Source organism: Lynx canadensis, chromosome E2 (assembly GCF_007474595.2).
Source record: "Lynx canadensis isolate LIC74 chromosome E2, mLynCan4.pri.v2, whole genome shotgun sequence".
Classification (NCBI taxonomy): Eukaryota; Metazoa; Chordata; class Mammalia; order Carnivora; family Felidae; genus Lynx; species Lynx canadensis.
The window spans coordinates 42,431,597-42,447,109 of record NC_044317.1 but is presented as its reverse complement, the minus strand read 5'-3'; the positions used below and the strand labels follow the sequence as shown (position 1 = coordinate 42,447,109).

The 15,513-nt window shown below is 60.1% G+C and overlaps 1 protein-coding gene across 4 annotated transcripts; it reads right to left on the bottom strand.

Annotated features, from left to right (window-relative positions):
* Positions 1-384: 384 nt before the first annotated feature.
* On the bottom strand, positions 385-15,247 carry KCTD15 (potassium channel tetramerization domain containing 15). 4 transcript variants are annotated; one of them, XM_030298588.1, is made up of 7 exons: positions 15,107-15,247; positions 13,367-13,465; positions 11,652-11,744; positions 10,843-11,018; positions 5,767-5,911; positions 3,086-3,391; positions 385-1,868 (listed from the first exon to the last, which is right to left on the bottom strand). In XM_030298588.1, the coding sequence occupies exons 3-7, from the start codon at positions 11,715-11,717 to the stop codon at positions 1,710-1,712; spliced, it is 852 nt and encodes a 283-aa protein (XP_030154448.1). In that variant the 5' UTR covers positions 11,718-11,744; positions 13,367-13,465; positions 15,107-15,247; the 3' UTR covers positions 385-1,709. The 4 variants fall into 4 exon arrangements, with proteins under 4 accessions (XP_030154448.1, XP_030154450.1, XP_030154449.1 ...); XM_030298590.1 differs by having other exon boundaries at positions 13,367-13,462; XM_030298589.1 differs by lacking the exon at positions 15,107-15,247 and adding an exon at positions 13,765-14,008.
* Positions 15,248-15,513: the final 266 nt, after the last annotated feature.

Sequence of the window (15,513 nt, the reverse complement as noted above, 5' to 3'; positions counted from 1 at the left end):
CTGGCCACCTTCTGCTCCGTGGGGCTTTAAAGAGGACGCCAGCCTCAACCAAAAGCCAGAGAGGGGAAACTCTCAAACATTTGACTGGGTTCAAAAGCCCTCGGACACCTTCTGTCTGCCTTTTCCCGGCTCGCATCTGGTTAGGGGCTGTGAATCAGAATTCAGAATCTGTGCTGCCCAGAGGCGACAGGCACAGCAGAGAGGAAACACCCAAATGCAATAAATAACGGCCCGCTCGGGACCCTGCCCCTCCCCCTCCCCCACTACCTCTGCAGGGTCTGCTGGTTCTCCCGCATCAGGGACGAACCCCGCCCCCAAACCACCCCACGCTACGTGGAATGCAGGATACGGCTGTCGCTTCTGCACAGGACGGAGCCTGAGTCATTCGCTTTATAGCATCATTTATGGCATGAACTAGGAACGTAATGTGTTTACACAAACACACGACAATTGTACATCGGCATCTTTACAATATTAAAGGAGTCATATACAAGTCTACAGGCGTTGTTACACAGCGCGGGGCTGGCTGCGGCGCCCCTCCGAGGTTTCCCCACCCGGGTGGAGCCAGCGCGCAGGGAAGGGTGACAAGGCCAGGGGTGTCCATCTTTGGGCCTGTCGTCTGGGAGGGAGCAGGTCTGTGAGCACCCCTCGGGGCCAGTCCTTGTTGGAATCCGGGGCCAACAGCCCCAGGTATGCCTTGTGTCCCAGTCTTATTGGCAGGCTAGTGGAACGGTTTAACTCAAATTCAGTGTGCATATTAGTGTGGGAAAATCGGAGCTGGGGACGGCTTCCTGAGCTGGGGACCCAGAGGACGCTGACACATGGGCCCCTTCACCGTGGGGCCCGTTCCTGAGGTAAGGATGCGGTGTGGCCCCGTGGCTGGTCTGGATGGGGAGAGACTTCTGCAGAAGCCCGGGTGTGAGTACACACAGGACTGGAAGCCCCAGGGTATTGGTAGGTCAGGTGACTCACCATGTGTGGCCTGCACCCCGGGTGGCAGCAAAGGTGAGGGTCTCGGATGGTTCCAGAGCCATCCATCCCCCACACCCACCCAGCCCTCCTCCCAGCAGCCCTGCCCCGTGGCGGCCCTGCTTCCGTTCCTATGGTATTGCCACTCTTGCCTCTGTCTCTGGAACAGGGACCAGAGGTCTCCCAAGCCCCACTCTGCGGGCACCTGGGCCCCGGCCCCCGGGAGCTCCTCTGCCACGGGGGCACGCACACGTCCGGCTAAGAACTGAGCACCAGATGAAGAAGCGTTGGTCCTTGTCGGCCTCTCTGGCTTGTGCAGTTAGTTACTTCCATCTTAAATACTGTAGAAAAATAAGCCATCTGTGACGCAAGGAGACCCCGCGGAGTCTGCCACGCGTGGAGAAGGATGAACGGCTCCTCCGGAGTGGGCCGGGAGGCCTCTGCCGACCCTGCCTCGGAGAACGCTGTGCCAGGCCGGGGAGCCGCAGTGCCCCGAGAACTGTCCCCACCGCAGCATCTTTGGGTCACATTAACGGTCCTTCCGCGGGCATGCCTCCGGCGCCCCACGTTCTGTTGCCATGATACCTGGGGTTCCCTGGGCTGGCTTTGGACGCTCCAGCCCCACCCTCAGTCTCACGCCCACTGCTAAGCAGGCACAGGCAGAACTCCCCAGCACCGTTTCCAGGGCCCCGGGGGGTTCCCCAGGGCCACACGGCCTCAGGTGGGCACTGAGGCAGGGCCTAGTCCAGGGGCTCCTGCTTTATCCGGACCGCAGTAGGGTTGGGCTGCGGTCGCCGCTCCTCACGGCAAAGCACGTACTCGCTGAACTGGGAGGAGTCCACGCCACCCCCACAGGATGCAGCCACGCTAAAGCCCCTCTGAAACAGCCTCTCCAGGACCTGCCAGGGAAGACAGAAATGGTCAGCAATGCCCCGCTGCAAGAGTCTGCCTGGCTGGGCCTTGTGGGCAGGTAGGCATCAGCCAGGGCAAGGCCACCCTCCCCTGACAGCCCACAAGTTGAGCAACCACAGGAGGGACAGGAGCAGCCAGACCCCGGGTCCTCCTGAGTGACCAAACCTGGGAAGGCTGCCCCACCCTGCTGCGCCCAGGGGTCCGCAGCCTTCATCCGGAGGCAGAAAGAGTCTTCGGGCCCCTTCTCTTCGCCATGATGTAACGTGCCCCCTCTCTCTGGAGGCGTGGTCCCAGCCCCTTCCCCCGCCTCACTGAGGCCTGACTCCACGGAGGCTCTGCCCTCGGCCTCTGGGCAGCCACCTGCTTCCCTGAGCTGTGAGTCCCAGATGGTTTGAGGCCTGGGGGCTCATCAGCTCAAGGGAACTCGGGGTGGGGAGAAGGAGGAGCCCTCTTGGGGTCTGAGTCTCTACCAGCCTCCATGTCCACGTGGGTTTGTGCCTCTGGGGGGGGGGGGGGGGTCTTGTCACTGTGTCTGACCCGTGTGTCCCACAAGTAGTTAAGTTTTGACTGACAGCCTGGGGAATGTGTGCATGGAGGGGGGAGGATGGGACTCTCCCCCCGCCTGCTCCCCCCCCCCCACAATGCCCACTTTGCCCTCAGGCAGAAATAGGAGTCTGCTCTTAGGTCTGAAAGAGCTGGTGCAGAATAGGCCCCATCCATCTGGGGTTCTCCAGCTCTGAGACGCTTCGGAGGGAGGCCAGTTCAGAACGGCTCTGGGCAGCCATCTGGGCGCCTGCGGCTGTGCGGGTCAGCAGGGTGCGTGAGGGGGCTCCAGGCCACCTCCACTCAGCCTCTGACCCGCCGCTCCTATGGCCTGGGTTCAGTTTGAATCGAAAGGGAGACTCTGGGTGTCAAATGAGGCACCCTCTGTTGAAAATACTCTGGGCCATTTTTATAGAACATCCTTTTGGAAAAAAAAAAAAAAAAAGCACGGATCAATTTTTTTAAGTCCATCCCCCAGGCGCCATCATTTAATTATGAGCGGGACATAAATTATGCATCGACACATTGTTGCCTCTTCTGTGAGATGGCACGGAGGGCTTCACCGTTTCAGGGACCGCGCCTCCCTCCACCCATCCCTGCTGCCGGAGGGCTGTGGGGAGGCAGGGGTGAGGCGGGTGGGGCGCGCGCGCGCAGCCCTCACCTGCACGGAGTTGAGCCGGCAGTAGCCGTTGAGCGGGAAGCGGATGACGTGCGTGGGGTCCTGGTTCCAGCCGGCGTTGACAGAGTTGCACATGACGTCCCCAGTCTCGGGGAAAACCTCCTCGATGAGGGCCTTCTCGCCACTGAGCGCGATCCGCTCACCCAAGTCCGGCGTGACCCGCACCACCAGGCAGTCACAGGCGCGGCTGCGGCGCCGCTGCTCCTGCTCCTGCTGCCAGCGCTCCAGCTCGCGCACCATGGGCTGCAGCTGGTAGTACCGCGCCTCCTCGTAGAGCAGGCTGAAGTCCTGTGGGCATGCGCAGAGGGGATGGTGGGAGGTGGGGGCCGGTCCTTCCAAGGCCAGCCCCCCACGCCGCCGCCTGGCCCCATGCAATACCGTGGAGCTGCGACCCCCAGGGCTCAGTGTGGACTGGGATGGTTGTACCCATTGTACAGATGGGGGAAATGAGGCTCAGGTGAATGTGTACAGGCACAGGAGTCTAGCCTTGACCGAAAGGCAGCAGTTGGTGTCCACCTTTGCCAGACTCGTCCCACAAGTCCCACACTCGCTCTCTTCCCATCTGGCCCCAAACGCCTGGAGCAGAGAGGGGCCTCTGGAAAGACCAGGGGGCTGCACTAGTGGAGCCTGAGGCTGTGCCTATGTCTGGAGACCTGCTGCCTTCTTAGAATCCCAGAGAAGTGAGGCTGGGCACAGAGCAGCAGCACCCTCATCTGCCCCGGAGGAGCTCACAGCCCAGCAGGGAGGCAGGGCACACCTCCCTGGGTTGGATGTCCCGCATGCTGTCTACCAGCTCTGAGGTCTCTGGTCATCAGTTACCTCCTCAGAGCCTCAGTTTCCTCATCTATAAAATGGACATAAACGCCCGTCTCAGAGAAGGGGGCGAGGGCCAAAGGACAACAAAATGCGCCAGGTGCCGGGCCCACCCCGCTCTAGCAGGCAGGTGAGGAGGTGTCTGGGAGTGGGAAGCCCACCCTCAGGCAGCCGACTCCCAGGCTGGCATGCTCATGCCATCTGTCCCCCAAACACATGTGCACCCATATGTGCCCTGGCCCTGAGTAGCTCAGGACCCATGACTCGGGCCAGTCACTGGGGCTCAGCTCAAGGCTGAGTCAGGAGGCCCAACCCCCAAAGCAGGGCCCATCCTATAGGCCCTACGCCCCTTCCTTCCCGCTGCTGGTCCCCCAGCCTCTGGAACCCCTCCGAGGAATGCCCAATTTCCCTCCACAGGGGCTCCCCAGGGTGCCATCCTGGGCATCTGCTCTCATCCACTCCAGAGGTTTTAAACGATATCGGCACACAATTTTTTCTTATGGCCCAGAACTTCTCCACCCGATGCCACACCACCAATTCCACGCAGGAGTGAGGTGTAACACTCCCGCCAGCCCGTTCCACCCCTGGGCCTCCATGCATCCACTCAGGCCGCAAGCCAAAGACCAGGAGGCAGCCTCAAGAATGCCCTGACCCCCCACCGGTCCATACCACGGCCTTCTATGGCCAAGTCCTAAACATAAACCCAGTCTGCCCCCTTGCCCCGTCTTTGCTGCCTCCAATCAGGACCAAGGCCTTCAGGAAACTCCCTTGGCCTCCTGCTCCCGCCCCTCACCCTCCTTCTCCACACAGTAGCCAGGGCTAGCAGACCTGTCACTCCCTGCTCACATCCCTGCCACGGCGTTCAGGGTAAAATGCCACCAGCCACATGCCGAGCTAGCCACCAAGGTCCCACCTCAAACAGCAGCCTCCTTTCCCGTCCCCGTTCCTACGGCCCCAGGCTGACACCTTCTCTCTGGTTCTGGACGGTACCAAGCTTCTTGCCACCCTGCCTGCTCACCAAGACCCTCACAGCTGTTTGCCCCTGTTCCTCCTTCGCCATCCAGAGAAGCATCCTTCCCTCCAACCCCCCTGGGGCCAGGTTCTCCATGCTTCCCCTTCACCACGCTTCACTTCCAGGAAACATCTGCTCCCCCACCAAGGGGATTCAAGCATTTCATTGTTGTTGAACATCTGTCTTCTCACTAGATTGTAAGTGCGATGAGGACAGGACCCATGTCTGCCCCGGATTTCATTGTATCTTCAGCCTGACTTTGCTTGTTGGCACCCAGCATCAGTTGGATGGAGGACAAAACAGCCCCAGGGCCATTGGTCCTCTGGGTGCAGGAAGGGAGGGAGGGAGGGAGGGACAATTGCTGGTTCAAGGCAGGTCTAAGCTTCCTTCCTCTGGGATCCCCGGAGCCACGGAGGGGCCCAGCACTGAGGCAGCCTCTCAGAGCCAGATTGGCTGCCCTGGACAGGCTCACCCCAAGACCGGGGGATAACCTTTCATTTGAAAGGTATTGAGTTTGCACCAGGCTTCCCCCTGCAAATTGCTGACAAGGAGCACACGTGGGAACCTCTAAGTCCCGTAACTCTGATGCACGACCGTCCCTCAACACGGCAAATGAAATGGGGTAAGCGCCACTGCTTAATTGTTGTTACACCCTGATAAATAAGCTAAAAACGTGAGAAAACAAAATTAGTTTAGAAAAACTGATTTAGCCCTCGGCTGCATCGTTTAACTTTTTATGGTTGCCATGACGACCATGGGTCCATTTATTAAGTCACAGCATCCCCTGTGTAATGCCACCGCACAGGCATCGCTGGGGAGCTGCCGGCTGCAGACTTACCTTGAAGTCATCCGGGAGCAGCAGTTTTGACGTCCGCAGGAAGCTCAGGACGTAGCGGAAAATCTCCCCATCCCGGTCGATGAAATAATGTTGCTTTAAACTGTCCAGGACGATGGGTTCAGTGCCATTGAAGAGGCGGCTTATTCTGGGAGAGGGAGAGAGTGGGATGTCTGATGGAAGGGCCAGGCCACCTGCCCTGCCCCCACCCCTTAGGGTCTGCCCTGCTGGAGGGGCGGGGGGCCTCACATGGGTCACTCTGGGACTGTACCGGGCATGACGGATGTCCGCATACACCAAGGGCAGCCAGGCCGCAGTCAGGACACTGGCACACGCTGTATACCCAGCCTACACTCACAAGCCACAGCCAGAGAGAGACGCGCCTGTCTGCATGCACCCGTGGACACATGACAGGCTTGGAAAACTACAGTGAGACAAAGACACAGCCTCGTTGCCCCATGCAGGCCAACCCCTGCCAGACAGACCCCGCCCCCCCCCCCCGAAAACTCCCACTGACCGTCAGATACCCCAGCCCACGGCCACACACCCAGCTAACACACGTAAGCCCGGCAAGACAGTCTCGGGTCCCACACCTCGCCCAAGCCACACAAATGAGCGGCACACGGGACACACCTGGGCGAGAGGCACAGGCTCACACGGTCCCCTCCCTTGCAACACACAAATCACACGCAGACCCGGACGCGCCCAGGCAAAGGACACGCCGGCCAGCGTGAACCGAGCAGAGAAACAGCCGTTTGCACTGGACAAACTCACAGGCAGACCATGCAGTCACCCGCTCAGGGGGCCCTGGGGGAGGAAGAGAGGCAGGCGGGAGGGACAGCATGTGCCACAGCAGACGTGCACTCAACAGCATGCTTGCACACACGCTGCGGTGTGAACGCGTCTGCACGCACCACGGTCTACACAGAAGCACGCACTCCAGTGTGCCCACACGCTGGTGGATGCACACAGACAGGTCCCATCCCGGCACCATGTCCTCTGAAGGGCACTTGGTTCTGACAGAAACACAGGACCTGCAGGATGCTCGTGGGGAGCCCCTGATACCTGTCCCCATCCGCTCCAGGGAGGACCCTGGCCTCAGGGCCAGGGCTGGGGCCTCTCCGACGCCCAGGGTGGCTGGCCCCATCTGGCTGATTCCCTGGCTGCCCCCAGGCCCAGCTGTGGACAGTTAGGAGCCCCCAGGAGGGGTGGGGACAGCCGAGAGCTTGACTCAGGAGCAGGTGGGAGGTTGGCAGTGTCCCCTCAGTGATGACACCCCCAGACATCCTTCAGCAGGCGGGGCCCCACACCAGCTAAACCCTGCCAAGGCGGCAGCTTGTAGGCACAGCCCGGGGGGAACGGTGGCCTGGTCTGGGACCGAGGCCTTCTAGCCCAGCCCGCACAGGCTGGTGCCTAAGCCTCCTGCCTCACTGCCCCTACCAGCAAGGACCCTCCAGGGGCGCTCCCCTCTCCACCAACAACCCAGTCCTCCGTCCACTCCAAGTCACTGTTCCTGAGGCCCTGCTCTGCCCGACCATTGTGTGCCAGTGCACGTGAGCGGGGCGGAAGCTTAGGGGTTAGAGTCTCCAGAGCCTCGCTCAGAGCCTCTCATCTATACTGTTCCCCACTCTGGTGGCCTGGCACACTCAAGGCATTGGCCGGGAGGGCCTGCTCAGGTGTGCAGCAGCCATGCAATCACACATTCTCCTTCTGGGGACACGGCCCAGCCCCTGTCCCAGTGGGGCCGTAGAAAAGGCAAGGCTAACTCGTGGACGCGCGTGAGCCGCTCAGAGTCTATGATGTGGCGTGGAGAGGCCCCAGCCTGTGGAACCAGCACTGCCGTCACCCAGATACGACTCATCTCGGGACTCCTCAAGCCATGGAGCCCTCCCACCTCCCCAGGCCCGGGGGACGCAGCCCCTGCTGGAAAGCCTTACGGGCTTCATGGCCAAGTCCCCAAAACCTGACCTCCACAGAGCTTGGGCATTCAGATGTCAGAATGAGGGCCATCCAGCACCCTAGAGACAGATGGGACGAGGCAACACTGCCTGTCCCATGGGCAGTCCTCAGCAGCAGACAGCCGAGGGCCCAAACATGGCACCAGCAGGAAGAAGGAAGAGCCACACCCACAGGCAAGCCAGCAAGTCCACAGTCTCAGCCTCCCTGTGGAACTTTCTCTCCTGTTCCTGGTTGAGCTCAAACACTCTGTGCAGCAAGCAACATTCTAGGCCATGGCTGGCTGGGGCTCCACACCATCCTGTTGGTCTAGAGGGCTTCCTGGGTCACCCACATTCCAGGGCTGGCTGGGTTCTAGGTTGTCCTGTTGGTCCATGGCTAGAAGGTTCTCAATCCGCCTTACTTTAAGACTGGTTCTAGACCTTACCATCAGTGTCTCTCCAAGGGACAAAGGCCTTCCATGCCCTCAGGATTTGAGGCTACCAAGGATGAGAGCAGCTTAGGGCAGGTTAGGACAATGGTCACAAAAGGACAACCCCCGCCTCCCCCACCCCCCATCACTTTGCAGGGTCTTGGGAGCCAACTCCTTTCTGGGCTACCCTCTGAGAGAGGCTACAGGGTTTTGGGGCGCCTCTGACCCCAGCTGATGGAGGTCTTTTGTTTAAGCTTTGGCTCCAATTTCCCGGATGTTTCGGTGGAAGATTTTATTAGTAATTTGCAGCTTCCCACAGCCGGCATGGATACCAGCTTGGGACTGTGATGGCAGCAGCTAACGGATGTCCGGCAGGGATGAGGGAGGCGGCAGCCCCTGGAGTTCATTTCCAGCCCTGGGTAGCCGTGCTCTGCTCTTTATGGGCAAGGGCTGATGGCTTTCCCTGGGCCACCCAGTGGTAGCACCTGCTCCCTGATGAGCCAAGAACCAGAAGCCCAGACATAGTCCCGTGGGCACGGGCCCCGAGGGTGCAGGGCACTAGCCCCCTGGTTTCACAGCACTGCCCGAGGTGGGACTTTCCTGATACCCAGAACCCCCCGCCTCCTCGGTGACCTTAGCAATCTTCTCCATCGCTTGGTGACTCATACATCAATGCCACTGGGTGAGGGATTGATCTTGGTTTCTGGAATTGGTGAAAAACATTTCTTTTTAATTTTAATGATTCACTGAAAGAAGGATGAGAGAGATCTGAGGGGCTCTTGCCAGCACAGCAGCCCCACCCACCTCCCAGGCCCGGCCTGACTCACTGTCCGCTGACTGTCCTACAGGTCAAGCCGCCCGTTGGCCTCGGGGCCGAAGCTTCAGGCCCTGGGAGCAGCCCTGCCCTGAGCCAGAAGCCATCCAGGCAAGAACAACAGATTCATCGCAGAGCCCCAGCCTCGGGGAAGGCACGCAGACTGCCACCCCCTCCAGGCGCACGCAGACTGCCACCCCCTCCAGGCACATCCTGCCGCCGCCGAGGGTCCCACCTGCCAGATCGTGAGCCACGTGGCCTCGGCTCCCTGGTGAGGAGGCCTGCCCCACCACAGAGCAGCACGATGGGCAAGGATGAGCTGCCCTGTGGGTATGGGAGGGGAGGGCCACCCCCCTGTCCTTGCTGCTCCCAGGCAGCAGCCTGGAGACGCGAATGAGGCAGCCATTCCCTGCAGGCCTGAGCTGCGATGGCTCTAGAAAGGCAAGTGTCTGATTTCAAGAAACACTCTTCAGAGAGGTTGTGGGCAAGGGTTTTATGAATTTCACTCACAAACGTCGCCAACCGATTAAGGGATGATCTATCTCAAACAACCCGGGAATGCCGCAGAAGGCAAAATTGAAATTAAATAAGCAGAATCCATCTCCCATCCTAGACAGAGCTCACAGGCTGCCACTGCCACGTGGCCTCGTGGCTGCGGCCCCGGCGAGGCCCCAAGTTCACCAGTGCCTGCCCCAGGCCTCAGCCTCTGCTGGGCCGAGGGAATGAAGTCCCAACTGCCATCTGTGCCCCAGACTCCCCAAATTCTGAACTGGACTCCACATCCACCTCCAGCATGTGCTCCTAGAGGGAGCACTCCTGCCCCCGTGGAGGGCTCCGCCCTGGCCCTCATCAAGCCGCCATGCGCTAGGACTCCTCCACAACGAGCCTTCACACCAGCGACAAGGCAGACTGACAAGAAGGCTTCCCAGAGATGATCCCTTGGTGTCTGGGGGATTAATTAACTCCTCTTGTTTTTTTTTTAAATGTATAAAACGAGGGCGATACCCTGTAGCCTTGGCCCTCCTGCTGCTCAGCCCTCGGCGGTGGCCGCCTCGCTGTGCCAGGAGCAAGCAGTCGTGGGCTCTGCGTGCAGCGTGCTGTACCATCTCCAGGGGGTGCTCAGAGACCCAGCCCGTCTCTGGTCCGCCCTGCTCCTATGCCAATGGGAAACCAGGTCCCTGGGAGGGATGTGCCCAAGTGGCGGGAGCGGGGGATCTGATAGTGCCCAGCACCTCCCACAAATAGGCCCGGGAGTCAGGAGCTCCAGGAGCTGGGCGGAGAGCCAGGTGCACTGTTGGGATGCCATGGTCAGAGACACCTCATCTGCAACTCCCCCTACCTCCCCACCCCTGCCCAAGGGAGCCGGCTGCTACACCCGAGGGTCTAGCAGCGGCCACGCGGACAGACAAAGCTGGAAACTGCAGCTCCCCTCATCCTCCCCCTTGTGTACTTAACCAAGGGTCAGAGTAGGAAACGGGATTAAATACTTCTCTCCCCCCAGGATCTCAAGGAGCATGCAGCATGGCTCACAAATGATCCTTGGCAAAGGCCAGGCCTGAGGCTCGCTCAAGGGGACCCTGAAGGTACCTGAGATTCCCCAGCCAGCTGCTGGCCACTTTCAGGTGGGGCTGGCCCTGCGTAAGGGGCTTCTGCCGGTGGGTCGGGAGCTCCACCGGGCACTTTGAATACCACCAGCACAGGGCCACAAGTCCCTGTAGAAAGCATCTTTTAAGGGGTAGACTCGGCCTCCCAAACTCTAGTCCTCCAGGTCCAGGAGAGCGGGAGGGCCCTGGAGAGCCTGAGTGGCTGACAGAGGAGACAGAGCCCACTGGCAGCGGGCTGCAGATGGGACCAACAACCACCGTGTGCCTGGTGCTCCAAGGGGCTCAGCTCTTACCTGGAGTCAGGGTACTTGGTGAGCGTGGCCAGGCTGCTGGTGTACATGTGGCCACCCACATCGATGTGCACGGGTGCGTTGGACTTGGTGAGCTGGGCTGGCAGTGGGATCCCCTGGGCGGCCAGGGGAGACACGGGCGACCGGGTAAGAGACAACCGGGACATGCTTCCTCCCTCCTGGAGATGGAAACAAGGTGAAAACGAGAGCTTCTCCACAACAGAGCTGGGCACTCCCTTTTATTGCCAATGTGATCACAGATCTAATCAGATCACTTCTGCCTGTGCCTGATCACATATTCAGCTGACAAATTATGGCCACCACTGTAATTAAGTGTATTTGCATCATTTTCTTCAAAGAACCAGAGGGAAAAAGAAAGATGCTTATTAGCAATAAGAAATCAAGAAAAAAAATTTTCAAGGTGTCAGCCTCCAGGGGCATAAAACAAACTGCAAAATTCTAATTAAAGGTCGCGGGCTTATGTGTTAGATGTGAAATATCCCCTGACAAACGAATCACCAATTTGTGAATTGGGATTCAGGGGTTTTTGCAAGTTTGTCTCAGTAACGAGACACCTCTAAATTAGTGACTTCCTCAGCACCTAAGGCGTTGAGTTTTATACATGTAGTAAATTTCACATCAAATTAAGAGCATTTTTGTTTCAAAAAATACATAATCGCACAGCCAGTCAACAGCCATCTCTTGACTGCGGCGGCTGGGAGGAAGGGCGGCGGGTAAGCAGGCAGGCGCAGGGGACAAGGGCAGAGAGGGGGCCACCGGCCGCTGCCCCAGCCCACCCTGCTGGCTCTCACCGCAGTGCTGGCGCTGCCGTGGGCGTGAAGCGAGGACCCGCTCGGCCGCTCCTTGCGGTGAGGCATCTAGGCTTCCATCGCTGCCCAGAGTATCTGTGGGGAGCACCGACAAAACCATAGGGCTTTTACTCCTCAGGAGTCGTGGGCGCTGGGTCTCCCAGAGTCAAAGACGCTTGGAATCCTCCTTTCTGCATTTTCTCTCTGGGACCCCCCACCACACAGCCCTCTCCAGATTCCACCCGCCACTACCCTATCCCCACGCTCCAAAGCCGTAGCAGCTTACACGCACACACGCGCGCACACACACATACATAACACACACACACACACACACACACACACACACACACACACACGTGTTTTCTGGGCAGCTCCACGTCTAATTCGGCTAATGACAGTGCTGAAACATATGCTCACCATTATTGCCCCAAAATGTTTCAGAACAAATCTGATTTTCCTGGTATTTTGGTTCAGAGCCATGTTACCAACCGTGTCTCCTCTTGCATCAGCAGAGAGCCCTGTGGACCACAGCTCAGGGAGGATCCCCCAGCCTCCATGGGCTCGGGAGCCCAGGACTCTGAACACCGTCTCCACGGTGTTAAGATGCAGTGTGAGAATGGCCAGTCACAGAGAAGTCTCTTTAGGCAGAAGCCAGGGCATAGGGAAGAGTGAAAGTCACTTAGGAAGCCACCTCTCCCCTAGGGCGCCTAAGAGAGGAAACTTGTCTTTGTTTGCCTGGCCTGCACCTCTGCAGTTTCAACCCAGACCCCCAGAAAGGTCTTGTCTGTGCCTAATGTATTCCAGACACCCTCAGGATCACACCCCCCCAAGGCACTAGAGAGCTGGCCGGAAGGAAACAGAGAGCAGCTCAGCAAACGGACCCTCCGTTCTGCTCTTCTCCACTAGTGACTTTCCTGTGTGCCACGACCACCTGAAATAAGACTCTCAGTCACTAGAAGCCACCTTAGGACCCTACCGAAAGGGGGCGGGGGGTGGGGGGAGAAGAGGTCTATGCAGCCCTCTGCATTGACCTGAGGCTGTCTCATAGGGCACAGTGAACACCAACCCCCTCCCCACACACACACACACACACACACACACACACACACACACACACACACACACTGGCTCCCACAAGCCTAACCTGGACTTCTCCGTCGCAGGTTTGACTTTGTGCCTTGAAATTCAACATCCAATTTTAAAACATGGACCAAGGTCCAACGAACGTCAATACTGCACATTTAAGTGAGGTCACCATCCTAGGATCTGTTCTGCCCTCAGTGCTCTGGCAGGTTCCCTGACACGAAACTGGGCGGGGGGTTGCGATTAAACAGTGATGTTTAATTTATACTCTCACTGGGGGGCTACTCAGGGTCTGCGGCTTTTGGCATTCCTGACTTCCGGCCAGCTCAGAAAAGAAATGCAGGTCACTTATCTCAAGGAAGTTCTGAGAAACCAAAACAGACCTCAGGATGGGTTTTCCTGCCCTGGGAGGTTCTGCTGGGGGAGGAGTCACAAGGAAAGCCACAACTGAGGATAAAGTGTGCTGGAAGGGATTCCAGTGGAAATTCTATCAAAGCGGACTGCGCAATGTTTTACTCAAGTGACATTTAACACCAAGTACCCATCACAGAAGCTGCTCAATCCTGTTCTCATCCAGCCTCTTCTCCATCACAAGCGCAACCTGATGTTCACTGGCAAACCAAAAAACTCACCGTTGGAAGCCCCAGGCTTTACGCCTCCACCAGAACCTCCAGGGCTGCCTCCGGCCAACGCATCTGTGCTGGACAACGACCCTTTCCCCGACACCACTGCTGAGGTCAGAAGCACAAAAGTGGGTGCAGTAAGAGACGCAAGTTCATTTCTTCAACATCACCGGCAAACCCACGACCCACCACCCAGCCCCAGCGCGCCCCGGCCCTCCCGAGGCTCGGCGGTTTCCGCGCTGTAGCGTGCTCCAGGGCCCGCGGGTCTCCAAACTGGCTAGGTATTGACCCGCTTCCCTGAGCTGCGGTGGGAGCCCCGGGTCCCGCGCCCGCCCGCCCGCCGCCGCCGCCGCGCCCCGCCCGCCGAGCGGAGGGAAGCGAGCAGAATGCCACGCTCATTTACACACAAAATGATTTTGTGTCCCATTGTGTTCGCAGTTGTTCAGCTCTCTGGGGGTGATTAAACTGGCTGAGCTGCGGCAGCTTGAGACGATTTCACTAAATCGCTTCTTCGTGAAGTCGCTTCTTTGCTAAGCTGTTATTTTAACCATAAAAGGTAAACAGAAGGCGCCTCGCGAGCTCCCTTCAGCTCTGCGCCCTGGGCGCCAGCCGCGGGCGAGAGTGCCAGGGGCCTGCGGAATTGTCCGGGATGGAGGGGGAGGGCGGCGGAGGGAGGCGGGCATGCCACCTGGTGCGCGCCAGCCCCGCCGCAGAGCCCGCCGGCCGGTGTGAACTTCGGGGCGGCCGGAGCCGGCTGGGCCGCGGCCGGCGGCGCCGCGGGGCGGGGGTGGCCACGGAACCGGAGTGCCTGGCAGGGCGGGGAGGGGTGTACGGCGGGGGCGGGGCGGAGGACAAAGTTAAATCAAGAGGCAGACACTTAGAGACCACAGATGGGAAGCTCGCCTAATTAAGGACGTAAAAGCGCTTTTGTTCTCAAAGTTTATTGTTGCCGGGATTAAAAAAAAATTAATTGAAACTAATGCTGTTATTCACTCGTGCAGTTAAATTCCTTCATGCACATTTGAGACACGGAGTGAAAACTTGAAGCTTATCTTTCTGCAGTCGTGGTGGGGGGCAAGGGATGACGGAAAGGCGTTTGGGCTGCGGGAGAGGGGCATTTCCGAATGTGTGCCCCGTGCGCGCGTCCAGGTCAGGGGGTACCCGCGGGCAGCAGGAGCCCGAGGCGTCTCCGCAAGGCCCGCCCGGGGCCCCCAAGACCGCGCGCCTGGGACCACCACCAGCTCGCCGGCCCCCCCGCCCCGTCTCGGACTCGCGTGGTGGGCGTCAGACGACGCACATCTGTCCCGTTAGAGACTTTTTCTCTCTGATTTGGGCGCCAAGCCGGGCCCTGTGCGCCCCGAAGCCCCAGAGGCGTGAGCCCGGGGCTGACCCCGGAAACTCGCTGGCCCTGCAGGGCGCTCGGCCCTGCACTGAGGCCCGAGTGCCGGGACCTGCAACACCACCACCCCCACACCCCGCCCCGCGCGGCAGGAAGCTCGGCGCCCGCCCGCGTGGGGAGGGTCCACCCGGGGCCAGGGCCAGGGCCAGCCCACGTGGGCAACCCCCCCTCCCGCGCCAGGCCTTTGTGCTGGGTGCCCCCGCGCCGCCAGCCCCCGCCGCCCGGCACCGGGACAAAGCAGCCGCCCCTACCCAGGTCCGAACCCCGGCCGAGCTACTTTCTCGGTATCACCGCCACTTTGGGGACAGGGGTGCGCGGCGCCGAGCGGTGGCCGCCCGCGCGGGGCTTACCTCGGAGCCGGAGCGGCGGATCGGGCTCGGGCGCAGCCCCCGCCCCCCGCAGCCGCCGGTCTCGGGCGCCGGGCGCAGCCTGGCCGCCTATGCTCGCTGCGCGGGTCGCTCCGGTCTCGTCCTGGAGTTACTTTCTCTCTCGCCCCCAACCCTCCCCCCACCCACCCCTCCCGCCCCGGCCCCCGCTTCGCGCGGCCCCTCGCGGCGCGGCGCGCCGGGGCCTCCCCTCCCCGCCCTCCCCTCGCCTCCTCCCCTCCTCGCGGCCGCCGCCGCCGCCGCCACCGCCGCCTCCTCTTCGCGCCGCTCTCCGGCTGCCCTCCCGCCGCTCCCACCTCCTCTCCTCCCTCCTCTCTCTCCAGCGGCCTTCCCTGATTGCTGGCGAGAAAACCAGCCCCCCACCCCAGCCC

Excerpts from the sequence above, each read along its gene's own strand:
- KCTD15 (XM_030298588.1), bottom strand. The coding sequence starts at position 11,717 with ATGCCTCACCGCAAGGAGCGGCCGAGCGGGTCCTCGCTTCACGCCCAC. Across the intron at positions 11,019-11,651 it reads ACGGCAGCGCCAGCACTGCG|GAGGGAGGAAGCATGTCCCG; the intron begins GTGAGAGCCAGC and ends TTCCATCTCCAG. Across the intron at positions 3,392-5,766 it reads TGCTCCCGGATGACTTCAAG|GACTTCAGCCTGCTCTACGA; the intron begins GTAAGTCTGCAG and ends GCATGCCCACAG.